This window comes from Armigeres subalbatus, chromosome 3, assembly GCF_024139115.2.
Source record: "Armigeres subalbatus isolate Guangzhou_Male chromosome 3, GZ_Asu_2, whole genome shotgun sequence".
In the NCBI taxonomy this organism is placed as follows: Eukaryota; Metazoa; Arthropoda; class Insecta; order Diptera; family Culicidae; genus Armigeres; species Armigeres subalbatus.
In genome coordinates this window covers 277897059-277913050 of record NC_085141.1, presented here as the reverse complement: position 1 = coordinate 277913050, position 15992 = coordinate 277897059, and the positions used below count along the sequence as shown (strand labels likewise).

The 15992-nt window shown below is 43.7% G+C and overlaps 1 protein-coding gene across 3 annotated transcripts in view; it reads left to right on the top strand.

Moving 5' to 3' along the window:
• The window catches only part of LOC134224575 (kin of IRRE-like protein 1), a 763295-nt gene that overhangs the window by 591698 nt on the left and 155605 nt on the right, over positions 1 to 15992 (top strand). For all 3 annotated transcript variants that reach the window (XM_062703984.1, XM_062703983.1, XM_062703986.1), the window contains exon 3: positions 11387 to 11712. In XM_062703984.1, the coding sequence (XP_062559968.1) occupies positions 11387 to 11712 (326 nt within the window). The remainder of the gene's footprint in view (positions 1 to 11386; positions 11713 to 15992) is intronic.

The window sequence follows — 15992 nt, the reverse complement described above, 5'->3', positions numbered from 1 at the left end:
GCTTACAGACTTAGGCACTGCTAAACTCAAAAAAAGCTCAAATATTTAGAATATGTTTCAGTTGATTTGAAAATTTTCCCCGACGACGGAAGCTTAGTCCCGTAAGCGACCGTGCTATTATGATCGCTTCCAGATATCCTCTAGTCTTCACGCCATTTTCGCTGCAGCGATTTCAAGATCTGCGTTACCGCTCCTATTTCGTTCCACGTATTCTCATTCTTGCACATTTCTTGCACGATGTTCTCGGGGCACACTTCGCTCTGTCCTGAATCGAGGACAGTCGAAAAACACGTGCTCCGGTGTCTCCTCGCAGTTCGGACAGGCCTTGCAAAGGGGGGACTCTGCGTGTCCGAATCTGTGCAGATACTTCCGGAAACATCCATGGCCCGACAGGAATTGTGTCAGGAAGAAGTTCACTTCCCCGTGTTTTCTGTCCCCCCACAGCGACAGGTTCGGAATGAGCCGATATGTCCACCTTTCTTTCGAACTACTGTCCCAAGCCAGCTGCCACTTCCTCATCGAATCGGCTCTCGCAATCATGCGAGCACCAACCATTCCTCGCAGTCTGCAGCACTCATTCCTACTATGGCACAAATTGCATCTATCAATATGGTACGGCATGCACTTGCCACTCTCATGGCCATCAGCCTATAGGTGCTATTGAGCCCAGTCAGATTGTTCCTCGTGATTACACTAGCCATCCAGACAGGAACTCCGTGTCTGAAAATTGACGTAGATACGCTGGCCAGGAGTCTTCTCTTACTGCTGCTAATCACAGAACTGTATGACATGATTCTGGTCAATGCTGTGATCGCTTTAGTTGCCTTCTCGCAAGCATAATCGACGTGGCTATTGAAATTGAGCCGGTCGACGATCATTATCGCAAGGTGCATTACCTCTCGCTTCGAGGCGATGATGACTTCTCCGGCAGTAATCGTACTATTCTGTACTGCCTTTCGGTTGCTGATCATCTTCACTTCAGTTTTGTCATGGGCCAATGCCAGCTTTTTCCGCACATCCAGTTTTCGATTATTTCTTTCGATTATTCTATTATTTCTCCGAATACCATGAGAGCCACGTCGTCCGCAAAACCAACGATCTTCACACCTCTTGGTTAGCTGCAATAGCCCATCGCACATCGCGTTCCACAACGTCGGCCTCAGAATGGAGCTTTGGGGAACACCCGCTGTCATGCCTATTCTCTTCAGGCCTTCATGTGTTTTGTAGACCAACGTCCTATTCTCGAAGTAACTCTTCAGAATTCTGCACAGGTACCCTGGAACCCTCATCCTGTGTAGGGAGCTGGCTATTGCTTCCTAGCTGGCACTGTTGAACGCATTTTTCACGTCTAAGGTTACCGCAGCGTTGTAGCGTTTTCCTCTCATCTTTTGCTTCTTGTTCAGCCTGTTAAGAAAGACCCTCTCAAGGAGTTTTCCGACCGTGTCTTGCAGGGAAATAGGCCGATGGATCTCCGGGTGGATAACCAGGCTTCGTACCAGGCTAACAGTACTAACTTTTGCCGCTTCCAGCTATCGGGGAAGTTTCCTTCGTCTATGCATTTCTGCAATGTGGTGCGATAATTTTTGCGCTGTTCAAGACCAGATTGGGGTTACCATCTAGTCCCGGAGCCTTATTAGTGTTTATGCTTTCTGCTGCCGTAACCAGTTTATGGTTAGTGACACGGGCTTCATTTCTACTGGTGTTGGCTTTACCATACGTCGAAACTGGTGCTTCGTGATGCGGAAACAGTCCCTCAATAATTGTTTTGAGTTTTTCTGGGCTCCTCTCTAGCGGTATCGCTGGGCCTTTAATCTTAGCAATAGCGACCTTTTATGCATCCCCCCATGGGTTTGCATCCGCGTTGTGGCAGAGCTCTTTCATTCAAGCTGCCTTACAGAGCCTGATTTCGTTTTTGAGAGCGGCTTTAGCCACCCTAAACACTGGTCTGCGCTCTTCTCTTCTCTCTACATCGTTGTGGGCTCATCTGCATCCTCTTCCTTGCTCGAAAACAGCTGCGATGCGTTTCATTCCACCAATAGATTTGCCCACGTGCATACCGTGGCTGTACCTTTCTCGAAATGGAATATCCTGTGGGGATTTCCTTGCCCCAATTTGCCCCTCTGTTGCATATGAAGTCTTCAAATATCACTATTTTCGACCTTAAATCGCCGATAACAAGTCATGTTTGCAAAAAACCATCCCTGGTATCTTCTTGCAGAGTTCTAATTTGATTATATGTAGAACAATGTATTGACCTGAAACTGTTAGTTTCGAAAATATTTTCAAATTCTGTTTTTTTTAGGGTCTGTCCATAAAAAATGCCCGTATTTCAAAAACGATGATAGATGGACACTCGGTGTCTTTAGCAATAAAATTCATAATAAATTACACTACAACTTTGCCAAAGACACCATATTTAAAAATCGTTTATTAAAGAAGTTACATTTTACAGCGCCACCTGTGGCAAAAATTGGAACTACAACTTTTCGTCATTAGATGCGCCATATTTTTCTAAAATTTATTCCCGAAGACACCGATGCTAAAAAATAACACCCTAAAAGTTCACGATTTTAGGCAAACGCACCACTGTGCGACACAATATAGGACCGCTTGATGGTCGCTATGCGTATAGTCCTCGCAGACTCTCCAGTTCGTGTTCCTTATTAAGGCGGAAGTGCAGAAGGTAACATCGATGATGGACTATCTGCCGTACCTCCGATATATACTCGAACCTTCATTAATCAAGTCTACATTGAGCCTGGCAAGTGCTTCTAGTAGACTCCAATCTCTAGGGTTAGTGCAACGGCTGCCCCACTCTTCTGCCCAGGCGTTGAAGTCTCCAGCAATGACGACTGGTCTACTGTCCATAAGCTCCGCTGCTACCTTATCCAGCATCCAGTTGAACTGATCAATCGTTCAACGTGCGTAGCAGCCACATATATTGATTTCGTTAACTTTGGCGATCACGAAGTTTTCAGCTGCACGATACACAATTTCTTTGTAAGGGTATCTTCCTACCGTATATATAGCGGCGGTTCCTGCAGCATACTGCTCCTTTCCTGGTGGGATCCGGTATGGATCAGAGATGATTGCAACGTCGCATTTTGAGTCCTTCGCGGATTACCACTTCAGGTGCTGCGCAGTATCACAGTGGCTGAGGTTAATTTGTATTACCTCCACTGTAATTTATTTGGCATCGCCTGTTTGAACGCTGGACATTCTTGACCACCAGTAACATGGTCTCTGCGTCCATCGCTTCTACAGATCTGGCATTTCGGTGGCTTCTTGCAACTTCTCCGCATCTTCTACAAAGTTTTGACCTATCAGGGCCCTTGCAGTTCCGTGCCAGATGACCAAACTCTTGGCACCTGAAGCACACCTCTGGTTGCTGAGAGAGGCTCAACGAACACACCGACCAACCGACTTTTATTCTGCCGATTCGCAGTGCTTTGTCAGCAGCATCTGCCGGATGTTTTATAGCAGCGAACTCGAGTTGCTTCTTCATTGCGGTAGTTACCTCGTCTGCCGTAGTAATCTCGTCCAGGTCCACACATTGGAGGCACGCTTCAGGCGTCATAGCTCTCACCTGTGCCTTATCGCCCACCATCTTCTCCGTTAGCTCCTTATATGATGAGCTCTTATTCTTGGAGTCCTTTTTCAGTTTAAAGATCATGTCACCCGCCCGTGTGCGCCTGATTCTCTGTACATCTGCGCCCAAGTCCTTCAGTTCCGGAGCTGTCCTTATTGTTCGCAGGACCTCTAAATACCCTTCCTCGCTAGTCTTCACCAACAGTGTTTCACGCTTCTTAACCCGCTTCTTTTGGTGATTTTTTGCCACTCGTCTATTTTGCTGCGGCTGTGCGGCAACTATTTGTTTGCGTAGAGTCTCCCTTTGTTTTGAAGCCTCCTGGTCGCTCGTCTCCTGGCGAGGATCTGTTTCTCTTAGGCACAGGGTGTCGGCCGGTGTGTCCGGCCGTCTCAGCTTCTTTTCTCCGTTATTGCCAAGTCCTCCTGGGACCAATTCAGATATTTATCCAGGCGCCGCTGATAAAAGGGCATTTTTGGCTGTAGTCATCTCGCTCTCGGCCTTTTGCTGCTCTCTGCGTCAGATTATTCCAATCTGTCATTACTGACCTGAGGAATTTCCGGATCTTTAGCACCAGCTCCTTGATGTCCTTGTGCACGTTGTGTTTCTTATCGGCGAACTCGTGGAGCTCTGCTGCCCACCTCTTTGCGATAAGAATCTTCGGCTGTTGTTGGTCCATGTTCCACCCGCGGCTCGTGGGTATGTAGCTTTGACTCCAACAGAGAATCACCCAACACAGCTCGATGTCCTTGCACTTTGGAATCCTCCTTACAACTGCCAGTAGTAATGGCTATTCCTTACATGCACAGGGTGTACAAGAGCTTTCATAGACCGATCCATGTTATAGACTGATTCATACCATACATCCTCCCTCTTCTCTCATAATCAGTGCATAAAACTAAATCGCTCGCAAACATCTAACAACAAAAAAAAGATACATTCAAACTGGAATGTGAAAAGCAATACCACTCTATTAGTAGAGACATAAAAAAAATTAAATCATGTCAACTTAAACTTACTCATACGGTAATTTTTCAATTCCAACTATTATGCATTTCGACAAAAACATGGTTTAATATTCACAATCGAACTTATTGATTTCAATTGAAAATATGGACACGACAATACAGTAGATTTTATCGAGGCTTGCTACCAAACTTTTTCACATCACCCAGAGAAAACTATGCATCACCGATGAGACTTGAAGAAAGATTGAGTAATGAAGAGAAGCCAAAACAGCGATAGGACGAACAAAACTTTTGATAAAAATCAATAGAGACTGACTGGAAAATAAAGTAAAGCACTCATGTCGACGGGACAAGCGAGAGTGGGCGGAATCTCTTGCCAACGAAGATGAAAAAGCCACATCAACCGGGGCGAAGATGAAAGCAACGATTCCTGTGAAAGATTGGTCAGCTATTGACCGACTCAATTGGCCTGCTGAAAAGGAGGTTCAAATTATTCGAACTACTTTTCCAAGTGTCACCCGGGCCACCACCACCTTGGCATGATCTGCCTATGATCCGGCGTATACCACGCGTTAGCACTGCTAGCGATCCAAACAACCATACAATGCATGAAATCGAACAAAGTCGCAGGGGCGAGACGCCGATTCCATGACATTCGCTCGACTGTTGCATCGTCTACTCCGCAATAACTGGGACATAACAAGTTTCCCGTGCGACCGGATGCATGGTTTCTCAGTGAAGGCCCCCGGAAGTGAGACCGACTGTATGTGGCAACTGGCGAGGCATCATGCTGCTGTATGATGCATGTCTTTAAGGTTTCATGCAAAGTGATCCCATCAATTAGTCGTTAACGTTAACAAAACCAAATCGTTGAATGCGAACACGAAGACCGCTTCCAACTTTATAGTGGCCGGAAAACTAGTGAAAAATGTTGAAAGCTTCTTGGGAGCTAAATTCCGTCAGACGGCGGATCCAAGATCGACATAGGCGCACGGATAAGGAGGGCAAGGGCTGCTTTGTAAGTTTAAGTAATGTGTGAAATCTGTGCTACTATACGCTAGTGAAACATGGTGTGCATCAGGGAACCGTCAGCGGCTGCAGGTATTCATCAACGATGCTGGTAGCCACAATAGGCTCTCAAACACCGAGCTCCATCGTCCTTGTTACTAGAGGCCAGTACCCTCCATACTTAAATAAAAGAAGTCGAACGAAATTGGCACATATAAGGGTGATAGCTGGGCATCGTCCAGGATGCTGATCTTCCAAGTCGGTGCTTTGCATCATTTGGTGTGCACATGACCCTCAAGTAACTTAGTAAGTTAAATGTAATTTGAATTATCTGACCAAATTTCCATCGGTATTGGTGGCAAATTTTGAGCGTTACCGGAGGCCTGCTAGGTTGTTTATCGGGACGGAGGCAGTCGAACTATTAGCCTGGGGTGGCATTGCGCATCTCGATTCGAACGTAATTCTATCGAGTCGAACATGTTTGGCATTACAGCTTTCGATTCGATCTCGAAAACGACTCATCGTTCGAGTATGCTCGAGGAGGTACAAGAATAACGAGATGTTTTGGCATTATGGATACTCGATAGCACACTGGAAAACGACTCAAGTCGAATGAAAAACACTCGTCACCTTTATATCTTTCGAATGTTGTTCGAGAGTCATTTCTTGCTGAAAGTTTTTAATTATATTTGTTATTATTTCTCTACGGGAAAAGAACAAATGTTTTATTATTGTATCTTGAAGGAAAGAATGTCATTAGTATACCTACTTTAACAGTTTCCAGACAATATGCAATCTCTAATTATCCCGAAATCCGCGTAAAAACAACTACAACTAAAATCTTTTTTTTGCGGTTTTCGCGTATTTCATGCCGATTTCAATAAACGCATGAAAAATCGATAGGGAAAATCTGCGTAAAAACGTGCATATTCGTGTGTATGTAAAATAGTTGAGTTAAATAAAAAAAAAAACGCGTGAGAGATAACTTAAGTGCGTTTAACTAAAACACATGGAAACATCAAAGTAATTTATTTTCGAATCCTTCTTTAGCTTTAAATTATTTAGCTCAAAATTGGATCTGTGGCATAAACTCGAATAAACATAAAATTTATAATTTGTGTGGTAACAATATTTCAATTTACAAAACATATCGTATCGGCATAATGTTTTAATCGGTTGCAACTGCTCCATAAATAATATTTCTTTTTATAGTCATTGAGCACAATTTGCTTGTTTATAAATTAACTGCCAATTCATGCCCTGAAGGATGCCTTTCCAACAGGCAACATGCTACACGCAGATGAAATTACTCTTATTCTCTCTATTTACTCACATTCGCCATGCGCTGAAGGTTGTCTCTCCAGCGGGCGGCATACTAAACACGGAGACAGCTATCTCTTATTCTCTCTGTTTACATTTCGTTTGACAGAACATACTCGATTGAGCTAGTACAGCACCATTCGAAATCTTGTACTGCGACTGAATGAAGTCGAACGAAATACATAATGCCGCAATTTTTTCGAAACGAATGCAAAAACGTACGAATCGAGTGATTCGATTCGAGATGCACAATGCCACCCCTGCTTGCCATTTCAAAAAGATGTCACTCGTCTTACTGGTATCAATCCTGATGTTGGCACTACTGCTGTGCTTGTGTGCTTTGAACGGCGCACGGTCGCTGTGATAAAGCCTGCTTACGGACACATGCATCTTTTTATAGAGGTTTAACGGAGCCCACTGTCAAACCCCACCATGTCCTACACAGATAAAAATATATTGTGATTTTAAATGTATTTTCATGCACATTTTTGGAGCATGAAAATAAATTTGTACTGAGGTTGCTTGTAAAATTCAGTCAAATAATTGAATGTTCGAATGTTAATTCGTTTGATGACATAAGCTGTAGTTTTACACGTAGTTGAATTTTCAAAATTATTTGCTGTGTAGGTGGGCTCCCGAACTCGCAGAGGCCGTGGGGAGGGGTCGTCAAGCCCTTGGACATAGTGGACAGCCAAGATATTTAACAAGAACATGTCACTCATTTTTCAGGCACTTGTCCTTAACCGATTTGCTAGCAACGACGCAGAATACTCTCCCATTGTTTCCTATTGAAAATTGGCTAGATCCAAGATGAATACACAGCTAGGTGTTTCAATCTGTCAATTTAATGGGCGAGAAGAAGGCGGGGGTGAAAAGTTCATTTTCGGTGCAAAACATAAACAAACCGGCTGGCTCTCCCATACTAAAATCCAAGATGGCGATTTTGGCAGATTGGAACACCTAGTGGTGTATTCATCTTGGCTAGATCTAACTATGGGCTCAGAAGTAATGGCCAAAATACTATTTTTGCAATTCCTGATCATAATACCTGGTTTACAGTTGGCGTTTGAGTGATAAAACGGCCTACTTTTCCATACCAATGACATGGGTGCTTTAATGAACATTATGCAACTCAAATGGGTTGCATAAAATCCATTATAGCACTCATGATGGTGCTATAATGGAAAACCAGCATTAAAACAATAGTTACATGACCACATTCAGCTAAATTGGCATGGGTGAGTGTTCAAATAGTGTATTCTTTGTGTTACGTAATAAATGAAATAATGTTATGGGCATGACATCTAATTTTCCAAAGGCAGGTTTATCAATCGCTTTATGGTCTGTCGAACACACAATGGGGCACGACAGTGGCGTAGCCAGGGGGGTGGTTTTGGGCATAAAACCCCCCCCAGAGACAAAATTTTTAGAAGAAATTTTTTTTTCCGAAAAAAAAATGTTCAGAAAACCCCCCCCAGACCAATTTTCTGGCTACGCCACTGGGGCACGATAATATGGAATCTGTTTGTTTTCTGCAGCAACATGATTTTTTGGTAAGATTGGTCATGTTAAGTAAATAAAATTGTACCATTGTGGTACAGATTTATCATATTTAAGCCCATTTTTCGTCATTGCAAAAAATAGCGTGTGCAACTCGTTGAAAAACTCGATTTTTTCAGCACTCGTAGTATTTATCCAACTCGGCAAGCCTCGTTGGATAAACGTACAACTCGTGCTGAAAAAATCATCTTTTTGCAACTAGTTGCACAAACTACTGTTTTATAATGGACGAGAAAGGCACCAACTGTGTTAGGTGGATAAAACAATGTTTTTTTAACTTATTTATTGCTTCTAACCTGATTTCTTCATCAGCAGTTTCTTTGTTTTTTTTATGGAAAATTTATAATTTTTTAGGGGGAGTTTTTATTTAAGTCGAAAGAAATAGCATCCAATTTCCTGGAATGTCAAGACTTGCAACTTACAGGTTTTTGCCAATTTGCGCTTACGCTCTAAAATGGTTAAGTACGCTTGAATGTTGATCCCCTGCCCGCGAAGAAACGCTTGAAAAACACCAATGTCCAAAACATTCAAACACTTTTCCAGAGCAATAACAATAAAACAACGACAAAAAACGAAAAACTGGTACTCAAAAGGTGCTTGAATGATTATTTGCGTATATCACAGTGAAAATGGTTTCGTCAAGCGGGTACACAATGAGCCATTTATTTCGATATCAATCCAATCAACAGAGCCACTCATCTGAAAAACATGGGTAAAAATCATACAAAAGACCTCTAGGTTACGAGATGAACCGTAACATCTGAATGCCGGTGGCATATTTATCTCGGAATAATCTTTTTGATTTCTTTTAGTCTGATTGCACGTTCCAAACCAACTACAAAACACGACCGTATATCCATATGGAATACGTGTGTATCGTACAGCAGGAACCGAAAACCCCGAAAGCTTTTGCCCCATTTGAAGTTACTCCCACCGCAGCCCGACATGACCGACTCTGCGTTGACACACACAGAGTCCCACAATTTGAATTTATGCAAATTTGGGCTCGTTGCTGACTCTATTCAATCAATTTACTTTCGAGACCTGACTGGAATGGCACATTTGGTAGCCGGGATGGAAAAGGAACAACACGGGATGCAATGTGCACATGTGGTTGATCGGTGGATGGTAGTGAGGGGTGATCCACCTCCCCCTACCAGAGCCTTTCTGTGTTTGTTAACCGAGCAAACGATGTGGATTCAATTTTCTTTATTTGCTTCAACTGTGTTCCGGTGATGGATTTTCTGAGGAAAAAAAAATACAGAAAACTGTGCAGATAGTGTTGACAGACAAGAGAATTGAAGAAGTCTTCCGTGAACTACATTATGAGGGAATATTCATATATTGAACAACGTCATGGAGAGCCTGATTTGCTTATGTTGCAGGGAAAGAGAGATAACATACTTATTTCCGCATCATCGCACTTCAATTTCTTTGAATAAATCACAAAGTTCAACTAAAATTTAGAGAACTTAAAAAAATAGAAATGGGATGATTCAAGTCCTCATGATATTAATTTCTGCAAATAATTTTGATGGACTACACCAAAAATTCTTAATTTTTAATAGTGTTATAATTAAAATATAGTGCAACAGGATGCATTCGAACCTAAATTTAATGCGTGATGAATTACTCCAATACAAGTGTAGATTCTTCTTTTCAAATTCTCCAAAGCATTATACAGGGAACTACGGTCTGGTCTTATACAATTATTGCAGTTGTCAAGTTCTCCAAAGGGACTTCTACATATGATCCACAATTCTTCTTTCATCATAATCATCATCAGATATCAGCAATTCAAGATTGTATTTGGTATTTCAAAATAATAACAGGGAGTTGTTTTTTTTTTTAATTTTTGGCGAGTTTCACAGTTCCCACAATTTATTTGTAGCAACACAGAATATGCCACTGACTGAAAGTGTGCCAAACTACGCTGTTCAAGTCCAAATTCATCAATTCGGTTCGGCAAAACTTAGTCAGCATTGTCTGAAACTTTCGCTTGCTAAATCACACTCTCCGTCCATCGAAGAGGAAGCACCGTTTAATGGCGAGAATGCCATGAACGCGCGGAAATAATGAATGCTGAAGTTTTACATGCACTTAAATTAGTGTAATACAAGCGAAAAAGCATCCGGTCGTCGTCGTCGTCGTCATTGCCATCGTTGCCGTCTTCTTCAAGGGATGGGTTAGTGAGTACGAGGAAAGGACGCTGCTGAAGCTTTTTCAGTGTATAAATGCAATTTGCGAGCTTGGAGCAGTACTACGACGGAAGGAAGACGGGCGTTCGTCTCATTCTACGATGGCGACAAATTGCAAGAAGGTGGTTCTTCGACGAAAGAGTGTCCCACCGAAGTGACGATGGCGAGCACCAACGGGCGACAGTGACATAAATAATCAGCATAATTTGAAAGGACAGTGCATTGCTTATCTCGGCGATCTCGATGCTTTTTATGGCTCTGGAGTTAATCCTTCGCCTTGATGGGGAGTGGCTGGCTGACGCGGAGCTGTGTGCATTTACTTGTAATGATGGGTGTTCTACACTGGATTGTACAGCTCGGATTTGTCCGAGAAAAGTGGGACGTGGCAGAAGAGTGTTTCTGTCAAATGTAGCAAGCTAGCGGATCTTGAAACGGTTTTATGGAAATGTATGCATTAATGTTTCTTTCAAATGAAAATATAATTTTGTGTTTGTAAGTGTTAGCAAAACTGATGGCAATTAATAGCGTATTTCCATTCTGTACTAATTACGAAAGCAAAACATAATTCGGTTTGAAAAACATTAGAGAGCCGGCAAGCATTTTACTGAAATGGACAAATAACCTATATTTTCTAACTGTACAGATGATTCAAAAACATCCATCCCCAACATACCGCCTCAAACCACACAAGCTAACCAAAAATCCTCTAAAATCAATTTTCTCTTCCATCTGCGTTCCAATTACAGATATCACCAGTTGTGGCATCCAGCAGAACCACCCGATCGATGGCCATAAATCACTGCCCCTGGAGGCCGGCAGTGCGTCCCATCAGATGAGTGCGTACGTGGCAGCAGCGGCCTCGTCCGGAGGCAACCAGCAGTCGCCGGCCGCGTTGGCACCGCAGCCACTGGCCAACAACGGCGTTCTGCCCGAGTCAACTGGCGTGGGAATCGGATCGGTCAGCAAATGGGACGAGCCGTACTTCGACGATACGACGCCGCACAACGTGACCGCGCTGGTCGGCAAGTCAGCGTACCTCAGCTGCCGGGTGAAGAACCTGGGCAATAAAACGGTAGGTGCATTAGCAAATCCGCTGCGGAAAGGCCATCATATTGGCTACGGATGTCCACACTTTTACTTCCTCCAGCAGCAGCGGGCGGATGGTGCCGGGTGTATTTTGATTTATGTGTTCATTTGTCCAGGCTAATGGCTATTACACTGCCATTCGATGGTTGGATAATATCGGAATGCTCTCGAACCTGTAGGGTTAGGTTAAGAATGCTCATATTTCAAAAGAAGCCCACTGAGAGCCGTCAAACTGATGTTCAAATTTAATTTTACAAAAAGGCAAATTAAAAAAATACAGGGTAAAAGCGGCTCTGACTTCTGCCCCATCACAAAACATTTTATACTAAATTCAACCAGTTTTACTCGTCACTTACATATTTAACACAATGTGGAACCCGGAGGGGTACATATACAAAAGAATGGCTTTCACTGAGATTGGCTTGAATGAGGTTTTGTTTGATTGAGGTGAGGCCAGATCTAATTCAAAAATTTAAGAAACGAAACAAAATTTATTTTTTGCAATTCCTGATCATAATACCTGGTTTACAGTTCGTCTTTGAGTGATAAAACGGCCTACCCATACCAACGCAATGGGTGCTTGAATGATCATTATGCAACTTCATTATTATTATTTATTCAGACTAAGGCTGAAGTGGCCTGTGCGGTATATAAGAGTCTTCTCCATTCAACTCGGTCCATGGCTACACGTCGCCAGCCACGCAGTCTACGGAGGGTCAGCAAGTCATCTTCCACCTGATCGATCCATCTTGCCCGCTGTGCACCTCGCCTTCTTGTGCCCGTCGGATCGTTGTCGAGAACCATTTTCACCGGGTTATTGTCCGACATTCTGGCTACGTGCCGGGCCCACCGCAGTCGTCCGATTTTCGCGATGTGAACGATGGATGGTTCTCCCAACAGCTGATGCAACTCGTGGTTCATTCGCCTCCTCCACGTACCGTCCGCCATCTGCACCCCACCATAGATGGTACGAAAACTCCGAGTGCGCGTTGGTCATCCACGAGCATCGTCCAGGTCTCGTGTCCGTAGAGGACTACCGGTCTAATGAGCGTTTTGTAGATTGTCAGTTTGATACGGCGGCGAACCCTATTCGATCGAAGCGTCTTGCGGATTCCAAAGTACGTACGATTTCCAGCCACTATGCGTCTCCGAATTTCTCTGCTGGTATCATTATCGGCAGATACCAGTGAGCCCACGCACACAAATTCTTCTATCACCTCGATTTCGTCACCACCGATGCAAACTCGAGGTGGGTGGCTCACATTATCTTCTCTTGAACCCCTTCCTATCATATACTTCGTCTTCGACGTGTTGATGACAAGTCCAATCCGCTTAGCTTCCCTCTACAGTCTGATGTATGCTTCCTCCATCTTCTCAAAGTTACGTGCCATAATATCTATGTCGTCGGCAAAGCCAAATAGCTGGACGGACTTATTGAAAATTGTACCACTCGTGTTAATCCCTGCTCTTCGTATTACCCCTTCCGAAGCGATGTTGAATAGCAGACACGAAAGACCATCACCTTGCCGTAACCCTCTGCGGGTTTCGAAGGGACTCGAGAATGCCCCTGAAACTCGAACTACGCACATCACCCGTCGCTTTGATCAACCGTGTCAGCTTATCCGGAGATCCGTTTTCGTGCATTAGCTGCCATAGCTGTATCATATGCGGCTTTGAAGTCGATGAATAGATGATGTGTGGGCACGTTGTATTCGCGGCACTTCGGCAGTACTTGGCGAATGGCGAACACCTGGTCCGTGGTGGAGCGTTCGCCCATAAAAACCGCCTGGTACTGCCCCACGAACTCCCTTGCAATTGGTGCTAGTCGACGGCATAAAATTTGGAAGAGTACCTTGTAGGCAATGTGATTGCGCGGTAGTTGCTACAATCCAGCTTATCGCCCTTTTTGTAGACACACGACACCTTCCATCCACTCCTGCGGCAAAACTTCCTCCTCCCAAATGTTGGTAATGACCCAGTGCAGCGCTCTAGCCAATGTTGGTCAAGCCCAGGGGCTTTGTTGTTCTTCAGCCGGCCAATCTCCTCCTGGATTTTCTGGAGATCCGGAGCCGGTAGAATTATGTCCTGCGCGCGTTCCCCCAGGTCCATCACCATACCGCCATCTTCGTCTGCCACATCACCATTCAGGTGCTCTTCGTAGTGCTGCCGCCACCTTTGGATCACCTCATGCTCGTTGGTAAGAAGGTTCCCGTTTATGTCCTTACACATATCAGGCTGTGGCACGTGGCCCTTACGTGAACGGTTCAACTTCTCATAGAACTTTCGTGTGTTATTAGCGCGGTACAGTTGCTCCGTCTCTTCACGGTCTCGATCTTCCTGCTGACGCTTTTTCCTCCGGAGAATCGAGTTTTGTCTGTTCCGCGCCTATTTATAACGTGCCTCGTTCGCCCTCATGCGGTGTTGCAGCAATCTCGCCCATGCTGCATTCTTCTCTTCTACTAACTGCTCACATTCGCCGTCATACCAGTCGTTTCTCTGATCCGGGGGCACCGTGCCAAGTTCAGCGGTTGCGGTGTTACCAATGGCGGATTGAATATCTCTCCAGCCATCTTTAAGAGACGCTGCGCCTAGCTGCTCTTCCATTGGGAGTGCCACTTCTAGCTGCTGCGCGTATTCTTGGGCTAGTCTACCGTCTTGTAGCCGCCCAATATTAGGCCGCGGCGTCCGACTTCGACGCGTGTTGTATACCGTCGAAAGTTTTGAGCGCAGGCATACTGCAACGAGGTAGTGGTCGGATTCAATATTCGCACTGCGGTAAGTGCGGACGTTCGTGATGTCGGAGAAGAATTTACCGTCGATTAGAACGTGGTCGATTTGGTTTTCCGTTTCTTGGTTAGGTGCTTCGGACTACCATTCCGCGGAAGGCTGCGAAGTTTATGCATCGTTGGCCGTTGTCATTCGATACGGTGTGCAGACTATCCGGTCCGATGACCGGTCTATACATTTCCTCCCTTCCTACCTGCGCGTTCATGTCATCGATGACGATTTTGACGTCCCGCAGTGGGCATCCACTTCAATGGGTTGCATAAAATCCATTATAGCTCTCATTTGGGTGCTTTAATGAAAACCCAACTTCAGCACAGTGGTTACATGACAGCATTTCGCTGAATTAGCTTGATTAAGTGTTTAAATAGTGTATTATCTGCACCGCGTAATAAATGAAATAGATTGAAGGACATGACATCTATCGCTTTATGGTTTGTAAAGCTATGGAATGTGGCACGATAATATGGAATCTGATAGCTCTCTTCAGCAACATAATTTATTCTCAAAAATGATCATGTGGAGTAAATTGGACTGTAAAATTTTGTAACTATTTAACATATTAAAGCCCATTTTCCGAAAACCATTACCCCGTTTGAGACACTACCCCAAAATCCATAACCCTGAAATGCCATTACCCCAAATACATTTCGAATCTGTAGTTTTCCATCATTTGTTTTAACACCCACAGATACTGATGAATCGTAAAATGACAATCTTTGAAAATAATAATTGAAACAGATTTTACGACCGTAATTATAGTGAATGATTCGTTTATCGGCCTTATCGGTAATTTCTACTGTAGATAATCGAAAGTAAGCATATGCGGAATTTCGAAAAATGTCGTTTCAGGTGGTTTGAAACGAAATTCCGCGGAATTTCGCGGAATTTTAGCATGGCGAAATCGCATTTGATGATTTCGTTTTGTTTCGTAAAATTATAATTTTTTCGCTAGAAAAAGCTAGCTTTTAACGAAATTTAACGGAATTCCGCGGAATTTCGAAACAAATTTAAACTTAAACCGTTCTTTATATTATCAAAAATTTTGGCTGCGCTAAACAATATCGTTAAGTTGTTTTTAAAACTTCAAGTTATACAATTTTTTCTATTAACGCTTACTACATAACCCCATTATTAGTCGTCAAATACGTATGTAGTTTTCTTATATAAAACGTCTTCAGTGTTTCCAAGTTTCAAATTTATATTTTGTGATATTTTTTACTATTTGTACAATATGAATGCGGAGTCGATCGTGTTGCTGCTGGTTATGGGACGGCATCTTGTAGATGCTTATCACGCCAGCTAGTGTCGGTCTTCGGTTCATCGGTCTTTTGTAACAGCGGTTCTCAACCTGGGGTACATGTTCCCCTGGGGGTACTTTCGCCGGGCCCAGGGGGTACCTCGGACGAAATGCTTAATGGCGGATGAATTACAATTTTAATCCAAACTTATTGATAAAGTTTTGTATTTTTTTTTATTTCT